The 10,164-nt window shown below is 54.5% G+C and overlaps 1 protein-coding gene across 1 annotated transcript; it reads left to right on the top strand.

The window, feature by feature from the left end:
• Nucleotides 1-68: 68 nt before the first annotated feature.
• MTA2 (metastasis associated 1 family member 2) lies at nucleotides 69-8,482 on the top strand. Its single transcript, XM_054571031.1, has 18 exons — nucleotides 69-554; nucleotides 1,263-1,330; nucleotides 1,685-1,778; nucleotides 3,347-3,464; nucleotides 3,592-3,655; nucleotides 3,829-3,946; nucleotides 4,245-4,347; nucleotides 4,529-4,628; nucleotides 4,795-4,983; nucleotides 5,088-5,162; nucleotides 5,239-5,297; nucleotides 5,470-5,567; nucleotides 5,692-5,831; nucleotides 6,096-6,324; nucleotides 6,518-6,607; nucleotides 7,082-7,200; nucleotides 7,305-7,453; nucleotides 7,657-8,482. Exons 1-18 carry the CDS (start codon nucleotides 527-529, stop codon nucleotides 7,820-7,822), a joined length of 2,007 nt encoding a protein of 668 aa, XP_054427006.1. The 5' UTR covers nucleotides 69-526; the 3' UTR covers nucleotides 7,823-8,482.
• The last annotated feature ends 1,682 nt before the right edge of the window (nucleotides 8,483-10,164 follow it).

The raw sequence follows: 10,164 nt of genomic DNA on the forward strand, positions 1-10,164 counted from the left end.
CAACGGAAATAACCGAGCGCCGGGCCGCGGTTGGCCGGAGGGAGCCGAACTGCTTCCGGAAGTGGCCGATCTGCGGGGTCTCGCTCTCCGACCTGAGCCGAGCGCCGGGCCTTGTTCTCCGCGTCCGCCGAAGGTGTTCCGGAAGGAGGCGAGCCCCGAGGCCGGCAGGGCTAGGCTTCCCCGCGGCCGGCAGAGCGCAACGTCTGGTGGGGATCCGCGAGGGTCGGGGACTCAGAGGCTGGCTCCGGGCCGGTGGTAGCCGAGCTCGTCCGGAAGAAGCCGAGCAGACCGGTGCCGGCCTCGGCGTCCCAGGCGTGAGGCGGTAGCGGCGGCGGCGGCGACGACAGCGCGGGCCGGGATGAACTGTGACGGCTGAGGCGGTGGAGGCGCCGGCTGCGCGGGCCCGACCGAGACTTAAGCGAAGCGCCAGCCCCGCGCTCCGGGCTTCGCCTCGAGCCGAACCCTCCCCCCGTCCCCGAGTCTCCCGGACCCCTTTGTGCGGCCGGAGGCGGCGGCGGGAACGACCATGGCGGCCAACATGTACCGGGTGGGGGGTGAGTACCGGGTGCAGGGGCTGCGGGGCCCCGAAAGGGAGAGGTTGGGGGCCGGGACCGGAGAGGCTCAGCCCCCGGCGGCGTGGTCCCGAGCGCGGACCGGAACCGGAACCCGGAGCTCGGGAGCGAGGGTGCGGGGACGGCGACGCGTCCCGACGACCAGGCTCTCTGAGAGGCAGGAGACAGCCCCGACGGCACTCTCAGGGCTGCGTCGGAGGTCCCCGCGTCGGGGAGCGAGGCTTGGGAAAGTGGTTCCGAAGGAACTGACAAGCAGGCACGGGGCGCGAAGGGCCCGGGGCGACCGCTTTGCCCCTCGCCCGGGAGCCGCCGGGAGGTTTCCTGTCCCCAGGCGGTATCGTACGCCGCGGTTCGCAAAGGTGGGGGCCCTGCGCTAGGGTGAACAATTGCTAGCTTCGCTGAGCTGAGACGGGTGGAACTCCATCGCTGAGTTGGGAGTGCAAGTGAACCCCCTGCTGCTTCTGTCTTCCTTAAGGCTCACTTTTGAGTGGAATATGTAATTTTAGAACTAGGTGGTCAGGAATTGGGGGGGGAGGCATCCCTTATTTTCTATTAGTCTGCTTGCTTCCACTTCTCAGCGTCCTGTCTACCTGGATCCTTATCTCTTTTTGGCCCAGCCAGGCCTTCTCCCGCTCCTCCTACCTTGGTACTCCTCTGATCTTCCCGGTTCCTCCCCACCCCCTCCTACAGATTACGTCTATTTTGAGAACTCCTCCAGCAATCCTTACCTGGTTAGACGGATTGAGGAGCTCAACAAGGTGAGTGGAGCAGAGTTCCCCCACTCCCCTTCCCCAAAGCGGTCTCCTTTTGAGGTCTCTAACTTGAGCAGGAAGAACGAGAGGACCCTATCCTCAGTACCCGTTCATATTCATTCATTCATTCATTCTTTCATTGTATTCAGGAAGGGCTATTAAGAGCTTAGTGGGAACTTGACTATACTATCTTTTGGGGGCTTAAAAAAAGGATTTGGAAGTCTGTCCTTAAATGTATCTCATACTCATAATTTCTTGGGTTTTTCTACATCCCTTAGAAACTTACTGGCTGTTGTTAGTCTCTGTGCATTTCTACTTTCCAGTGACCAATTTTCACTGCCCCTTTTTCCTCCCTCTTAGACGGCAAATGGAAATGTGGAGGCAAAGGTTGTGTGCCTTTTCCGGCGAAGGGACATTTCTAGTAGCCTCAACAGCCTGGCTGATAGTAACGCCAGTGAGTGACTCTGTACCCTCACCCTACCACCTGGGGCCCTCTTCCCCCTCCTCCCCTTGGTCTAAGGCCTGGGCATGTCCCTGCAGGTGTTTCCCCTGGTAGCATGCCCAAGGCAGGGGTGTGAATTTGGGGGTGGGAAATGCCTGGTCTGTGGAGGGAAGCCTGTTTTTACACGTTGGGGTTGGAAGCAGGGTGGCGAGACCATGATGAAGAGAGCCAGAATGTGGCTTGTGTGTGAGTGGGTGCATGTGAATGATGTAGGTCAAAGAGATGATAGCATTTAAATGGGGGATGAGGAGGAGCTTTAGAGAAGCAGGGCCCTTGGGGGACAGTTTTGGGTATGTTGGGACACTGGCTGGTGACAGAAGGCAAGGTAAAGAGGAAGAGATTGTACCAGAAGCCTGCGTAATAGGGAAGTGGGCTTATTTTGTGATCACGAAGTGGGAATACATTGAAAGGACAGAATAGGAAGCGAGGAAAGTTTTCTTGCACTTTTTCCTGTTTCTCGCCTCTCCCATTTTCTCCTCCACTCCATTTTACATCTTTTCCTATTGCCCTATCTTCGTTCTTTTTATGCTTTCATCTTTCAAAAAATATATCTCCTTCAGTTTCCTTTAGTTTCTTTTTCTTTTCCTACTTTGGCTTTCTTTCCCCTCCTCTTGTTCCTCCTTCCTAAATTATTCTCCTTATTTCAAACTGCTTTGGGCATGAAGGGGTTACGGAGGAGCTGGGCCTAACAAGTTCTCTGGCCCTCTGGGGTTTCCAGCCCCATCTGGCAGGGGCTGACCTTGGCCTTGTCCAATCAGAAGGGGTGTGGGGGGTGTGGTCCCCCTTCCCTTTGCACAGGGTTTCCGGAGCACACAGGCGAGGGGTGGAGCCTGTTGCACTCCCCCTTCTCCCCGGGGTTGGGAACAATGCACCAATGAGCCTGGGCCTGTGGCTCTTCTGCCCCCTCCCACTTTGGTTGGCGCCCAGCCAGGTTAACCCTTTACACCAAGGTTTCAGGGCAAGTTACAGCTTCTTGGGGAGGAAGGTGTTGACACTGCATCCTTAAAAGCCCCACGAACAAACTTAGTTACTGTAAGTAGAAAGTGAGGGACAGTTAGGATTGCCTGTGATGTTTAAGAGCAAAGAATCTCCTGACATCTGAAAAGAGGAAGTGTTAAACATAACACTTGTGCGATGCTTTTTCATCTTACTCAGTTTCTGGACCTCAGGCTGGTTTAGCAAGAAATAGGCAAGTGTGATATTCTCGCTGGGCCTGTGCACACATTCGGGCTTTGCAAATGGTGTCTGAGTATTGGCACCTGGCTATGGGATGTATTTCTGTGGCAACCTTTGCCCTCTCAGCTCTTTCCTAAGAGCATTAGCGATGGAGAATTAGGAACATCGCTGATGGGGGAGAGGGCTAAGCGAGAAAGCTGGTGGGGTGAGGGTGTGGAAGGCAGATGCCTGAGGAGTGTGCGAAAAACAGTTGAGACAGTAAATGTTTTCCTCGGGCTAGACTGTCCAAATGGCTTCTCTCTGTATTGGTTTCTGACTTGGCTTCTCCCTCCTTAATCTCCCAGGGGAGTTTGAGGAGGAATCAAAGCAGCCTGGGGTGTCGGAGCAGCAGCGACATCAACTGAAGCACCGGGAGCTTTTCCTTTCTCGGCAGTTTGAGTCGTTGCCGGCCACCCACATACGGTATGGGACGGTCAGGACCACTGTGTGCACTTCCTTAGAAGATGGGGGGGAGGGGCGTTGGTATATGGGGGTGCTGTGGAGGGGGAATGGGGATCTCACCCAGAGTCTTCTGACCTCTCTCCCATAGAGGAAAATGCAGTGTGACCCTCTTGAACGAGACTGATATCTTGAGCCAGTACCTGGAAAAGGAGGTGAGAGAGCGGTGTTGGGAGAAGAGGGAGGGGAGTGGGTATTACCCCAGGAGGCAAGAGGAACAGGTTGATGAGGTACAGGCTGAGGGGCTACCTATCTTGGGAACTCTAGGTACATTGCCCCCGCCTATGAAGGCTACTTCCCTGCTCATCTTCTCTCTCCCTGTCTCTAGGACTGCTTTTTTTACTCACTGGTGTTTGACCCTGTGCAGAAGACACTTCTAGCTGATCAGGGCGAGATCCGAGTTGGTTGCAAATACCAAGCTGAAATCCCAGATCGCCTGGCAGAGGGTAAGCAGCAGGACAGACTGTGTAGCTACTGGGTTATCTCTCATCGTAGTCCCTGTGAATCACATGCCTTGGAGTTGTACAGTGCAGTTTGCATGGCAGTGTGCCCTGACCCTGACAGAAAGTGACCTCAGCAACCTGGGAGGGGCACGTGGGCACAGTTGGGAAGAGCAGTCTGAGAGTGGAGGTGGCCGACAGACTCCAGTCAGGAGACGAGGAGGAGCAAGGTGCCGTTGTGAGCCTCGACACACCGATCCTTCCCCCTTCCCTTTCCCTGATGACGCCATTGCCCGTTCCCCAGGAGAATCTGATAACCGGAACCAACAGAAGATGGAGATGAAGGTCTGGGACCCAGACAATCCTCTCACAGACCGGCAGATTGACCAGTTTCTCGTGGTGGCCCGGTGAGGGGTGGGTGGATGGGGAAGATGGGCTGAGGGAGGTGTAGACATAGTTCTGAGTCCCATTCTTAGAGATGGACATTATTATGTGTCTGGCATGTTCCAAAAACAACTCATCTGGCTTAGCACCTCAGCCCACTTGCGCTTTCTTCTTTCTCTCCTGACTTCTCCATTTCTCTCTCAGAGCGGTGGGGACCTTCGCGAGAGCCCTAGACTGTAGCAGCTCCATTCGGCAGCCAAGTCTGCACATGAGTGCAGCCGCTGCCTCCCGAGATATCACCCTGGTGAGCAGGAGTTGGTGGGTGGTCAGGCAGGCTGGGCCTTGGGGGGCGCTGCAGAGCCTGGGGACAGGAGGGGGGTGTCTCTGAGGGAATGGGCTCATTTGAAGAGCAGAAGGAGAGCATGCTGAGGGATCCTGGTCATGAACGTTGTTTCCTACCTTCCCTGTAGTTTCATGCGATGGACACACTGCAAAGGAATGGCTATGACCTAGCGAAGGCCATGTCGACCTTGGTGCCCCAGGGGGGCCCAGTGCTATGTCGAGATGAGATGGAAGAATGGTCTGCCTCGGAGGCCATGCTATTTGAGGAGGCCCTGGAGAAGTACGGAAAGGATTTCAATGATATTCGCCAGGATTTTGTAAGTGGATGGGGCTAGGAGGAGTGGGGGAAGAGATGGCAGGCCAAGGAGCCAGGACCTGCGGCCAGATGCGAGCTCACCCTTGTTCCCTCTGCCCTCCTTAGCTACCCTGGAAGTCACTTGCCAGTATAGTCCAGTTTTATTACATGTGGAAAACCACAGACCGCTATATTCAGCAGGTATGGTCCGGGCCGGGGAGGCTGGACCGGAGGCCTCCTGCTGAGGTGTTCTGATCCTTCTCTTTCCTTCCTGCAGAAGAGATTGAAAGCTGCAGAAGCAGACAGCAAACTGAAACAGGTCTACATCCCCACCTAGTAAGTGTGATGGGTAGGGGAGCCTAGCATGTGTTCCTTTTCTTTCCCCACCTATGCTTTCCTCATACTAGGGCTGGGCACGAGGCAGGGCCAAATTGTTATAGAGATGGAATGGATATAGATTCTTCTCCTTGAGTGCTTTTTTTTCCCTCCCCCTCCCTGCCCCTGTTAGCACCAAGCCAAATCCTAACCAGATCATCTCTGTGGGCTCAAAACCTGGCATGAATGGGGCCGGATTCCAGAAGGGCCTGACTTGCGAGAGCTGTCACAGTGAGTCCCAGGGAAGGACAGGGATGTTGAGGGTGGGCGAGCGGGCTTCTCTGACCCAGGACCCTGAGGGACTCGTGGGGCGCGTTTCCCCCCTCACCTCCACCTCCTCTCTATGCTCTTACAGCCACACAGTCGGCTCAGTGGTATGCTTGGGGCCCACCCAACATGCAGTGCCGCCTCTGTGCTTCCTGTTGGATCTACTGGAAGAAGTACGGGGGACTGAAGACCCCGACTCAGCTGGAGGGGGCTGCTCGGGGCACAACAGTAAGGACCAATGGGGGACAGGAAGCGGGGGAGCAGGAAGCATATTGATGTGAACTTAGGCGAAGGCCAGAACACCCAACTCGACATATGGTAATGGTATGATGTATGTGGGAGGGACGGGGGGTGGGGTGGCGGTCTAGGAGCCCGGTAGGTCGGGGTAGCAGTAGAGATCAGTCAGGAATAAATAGCCCTCTTCAGAGAATGGAAGAAGGATGGGAACCTCGGTGTCCATCTGTGTTCTCCCTTCTTTCTGTGTCCTTCAAGGAGCCACACTCGAGGGGTCACTTGTCTAGACCTGAAGCCCAAAGTCTCTCTCCCTATACGACCAGCGCCAACCGGGCCAAGCTGTTGGCTAAGAACAGGCAAACATTCCTGCTCCAGACCACGAAGCTGACCCGTCTCGCCAGACGCATGTGCAGGGACCTGTTACAGCCGAGGAGGGCTGCCCGACGACCCTACGCCCCCATCAATGCCAATGCCATCAAGGCAGAGTGTAAGAACGGGAACGCTGGGGCTGGTGGCAGGTTTGGGGTTGCCCTGGCCAGAGACAAGTGTTTCTCAGCATGTTTGATGGCAGTAGGGATAGCAGGCCACCGGGGTTTGTTATGGAATTAGACATTGCTCCTGGCCCCAGAAGAGGCCTTACATACATGAGCCCCTTCAAAGCTTTCACCTTTGTTCTCCAGGCTCCATTAGGCTTCCTAAGGCCGCCAAGACTCCACTGAAGATTCACCCTCTGGTGCGGCTGCCTCTGGCAACTATCGTCAAAGATCTGGGTATGGGATGGGGAACCAACTGTGGAGACAGGATGGGTGTAGGGTAGGCAACCAGTCAGGGAGGTGTTAGGCTTTCAGTCCTTTTATTGTCAAAAGCTTTTCTTCCCCCTGCTTTCTTTTTTCCCATTTAGCTCTTAGAGAGTCAGTTTAACAGGCTATACTTTTGTAAGTTAATAATGTTTTCTTACGAGCTATCCAGTATGACCATACTGATTTAACAAGATTATACTCCTGTGTGATTATTGAGATACTGGTTAAGTTTTTTGGGGAGTCAAAAGCTATGTGGGGATTTTTTACTGTGTGAGGGGGTGGCTGGTGCCTCGCACCCCCACATTATTCAAGGGTCAACTGTGCCAGTAATGGCTTGTCAGACCTCTTCCCTCATCACTACTTCTAGGGATGCCCAGGGAAACTGCTTAGAGAAGAGAAAGAATGAAAGTTCTAGAAGTTTCATATTCTTTTCTTACCTGACAGTGGCCCAGGCGCCTCTGAAACCAAAAACACCTCGGGGCACCAAGACACCAATCAACCGAAACCAGCTGACCCAGAACCGGGGGCTGGGGAGCATCATGGTGAAACGGGCCTATGAGACTGTGAGTTGACAGACTGGAGTGGGCCAAGCGGAGTTGGGCAGGCTTTCACGCCGGGAAGATTCTGAGAGCGTCGCCTCTCATTGTGTTGCCCCACCCTTTTCCAGATGGCAGGGGCAGGGGTTCCCTTCTCTGCCAATGGAAGGCCTCTGGCCTCAGGGATTCGCTCAAGCTCACAGCCAGCAGCCAAGCGTCAGAAACTAAACCCAGCTGATGCCCCCAATCCTGTGGTGTTTGTGGCCACGAAAGATACCAGGTAGGGAGTCCACCACGGGAGGTGCCGGGAGGCGACAGGGTTGGTGGGTATGGGAAATAGCGGCCGAGGGAGACCAGCTGCAGGAAGGCCGGGTGCAGACGGGGATGCCGGAAAAGAACGGGTCGGAAGGATTGCAGCGTGGACTGTGGGGTTTGAACTCGAGGGTCTTAGCCTTCTTGGTTCCCCTCTCTTCTTCCCGGCAGGGCCCTGCGGAAAGCTCTGACCCACCTGGAAATGCGGCGTGCTGCCCGCAGGCCCAACTTGCCCCTGAAGGTGAAGCCACCGCTGATTGCAGTGAGGCCCCCCATTTCTCTGCCGGCACCCTCACATCCTGCCAGCACCAACGAGCCCATTGTCCTGGAGGACTGAGCATCTGTGGGGAAGGGAGGTGGGCTGGAAGCTAGAGGGTGGGTGCCCAGGTCACCCAGTTCCCTTCCCTCTAGTATCAAAGGGAGTGCGGAGTGAGGGAGGGAGGGAGCAAGTGTGTGTCCTTGGAGGGGTTGGGCGCCCTCTGGTGTTACCACTTCAAGGCTTGTCCCTCTCCGGTCCTCTCCATGCCTGGTGATGGAAGGCTGACTGCAGGGACTTGGCCCATTGTGGGAACCTAGCCTGTTTTGGGGGGTAGGACCCACAGTTGTCGTGGACAGTTTTAGGGGGAGGGTTTTTTTAATTTTTTAAAAAATTTTGCCTCCCTTCGTGAAGGGGGATGGGGGAGGGGGAGAGTAAACATATCAGGTGGTGGTACCTGGTTGGGGGGGGCGTGCACTGCCATGACTGCCATGTCTGTCTTTTTTTTTGTTTTTTCTAATTGGGGGTTTCTCTTCCTGTCCGGTGTCCGGACTTTCCTAAATAGTTTGAGGCCCCTAAGCTGGTATCAGTGCCAGCCCATGCTCGCTCTTTCCTTCCCTCCCCTTGTCCCCTCCGCATTTTGTATGCCAATTCTCGGAAATAAAGATCTTTTGTCCATTTTTTAAACCTTGGATTCTGTAATTGGTTCTTATAGTAACAAATAAAAAGCTGTTTTCTTCAGCTTCTCCTGGCTCAGCTGTTCTCTGCCATGGGTGTCTGTGGGTGGGGGGTGTATTTTCAATTAGGAAAGTGAAAGAAGGACAATAAAGTACAGATGGGGCTTGCCCTGGGAGCAACTTTATCAGCTGTGCAGTCTGGACAGGTGGCCTGCTCCAGCTAGCTTTCTTGTGGCACCCAAACTGCTCCCCAGTTCTCTGTGGTGCCTGAGCACCACCTTGACACAGATTTATTCAAAGCAATTGGGATGAGCGGGCTCTTTGGATGGAACTCAGTCATAGGAGGGGGGTGTGTGTGCAAAGATGTTCCTCTTTCGCAGCTCAATGCCCTTCTCCCTTTTACTTAAGGAGTTCTGGGAGTTGCTAAATGCCAGGGCAAGACATGACCCACCTTGGAGGGGGTTCTACAGGATCTTACCACCTAGCTCTGGTATATTTGCATAGAGTGCTGGTTCATGGGTCCCTAAGGACAGAGTGAGCGATTGTCTTAACATCAGGGCCCACTCTAGTGCTGTTTTCTGCCTTAAAAGGTTTGAGAGGCAGAGACACCTGCGGTAGTCCCAACAGGAGAATCATGAATCAATTGATGGTTGGTACCAATTCAATGCCAATAGTAATCCTGAATTTAACTCCCTAGCCCCTCGCTAGCTAGACAGCTCTGTGCTGCTGTCTTTCAAGATGACATCTTCAACAGGTCAGCTCAGCCAAGCAAATGCACAATTCAGAGAAAAGAAAAAGTGCACTCTCAGAGCCAGAGGGGAGCGGGCTTATATGGACGAGAGTCCCTGCTCCTCGTCCCTGGTTGGTCTGTCCGCATGCTGATGAGGACTCCAAAATCCTTGCAGTTCGATTGGTCCAAAAGGTATTGTCCTGATTGGTCAGGAACCCTTTATAAGGGCTGCCTCAGGCTGCAGAAACTCGGTGCAGGCAGGCAGTTAAGTGCAGGGTTCTCCATGAACTACAGTTTACATAAGCAACCCCTGTGTAGCAATGGCTCTTAAGCTTTGTTTTTTAAAATTTGAGCCCAGTTAGCCACCAGGAGCCCTTTTTAGTAGGCATCTTCTTTCTCGGGGTCTATGCATCTCAGAAGATCAAGAAGTCTATGAGTTGCTCCCTGGGCACTTCCCTAGAGATGGGGAACAGCCTCAGCAGTTGTGACTTGCTCAAGGTCACAGACCTTGAGAAGTCTGCCTCAGGTCCACCGCTCTTTCCGCAGTCCACAGCTGTGAGCTGGTAACTGCAGCAAGAGCTGCTTTAGCTCACATGACAGTCCTCTATCTCATGGTCCCTGTCCCTAGGGCCTCCATAGGTCCCTAACTTTGTGCTGAGCTTACATTAGCAGTGTCAGGATGAACCGATCACTATACTATTCTAGTGGAAAGCCAGGCTTCCCCCTCCAATACCTTTGACTCAGGTGCTACCGTACTAGGGTCCGTTGCATGCCTTGAAGTGGGCTGGTGGCTCTGGCTCTTCGTGAGTGCAGCCCACTATTGCGGAAGGAAAGCCGGAATCATCCGACTGCAGTGTTCTGGCCTTGGCCCCTTGAAGTCTAGAAGGTGACGGGTTGGGGAGAGCTCCCCAGCCAGAGCTAGGAAGCTGTCTCAGAACACCGTTTGGCGGGTAGGACGGAGGGCAGAGAGAAAAAACAGCCCTGCAGTTGGGAGTCCAGGGACAGCCCTCGGCTCC

This window comes from Pteronotus mesoamericanus, unplaced genomic scaffold (assembly GCF_021234165.1).
Source record: "Pteronotus mesoamericanus isolate MK-2021 breed Mesoamerican mustached bat unplaced genomic scaffold, CSHL_Meso_final contig_214, whole genome shotgun sequence".
Classification (NCBI taxonomy): Eukaryota; Metazoa; Chordata; class Mammalia; order Chiroptera; family Mormoopidae; genus Pteronotus; species Pteronotus mesoamericanus.

Coding starts and splice junctions, on each gene's coding strand:
- MTA2 (XM_054571031.1), top strand. CDS start 527: ATGGCGGCCAACATGTACCGGGTGGGGG. Junction 555..1,262: donor CAACATGTACCGGGTGGGGG/GTGAGTACCGGG, acceptor CCCCTCCTACAG/ATTACGTCTATTTTGAGAAC. Junction 1,331..1,684: donor GGATTGAGGAGCTCAACAAG/GTGAGTGGAGCA, acceptor CCTCCCTCTTAG/ACGGCAAATGGAAATGTGGA.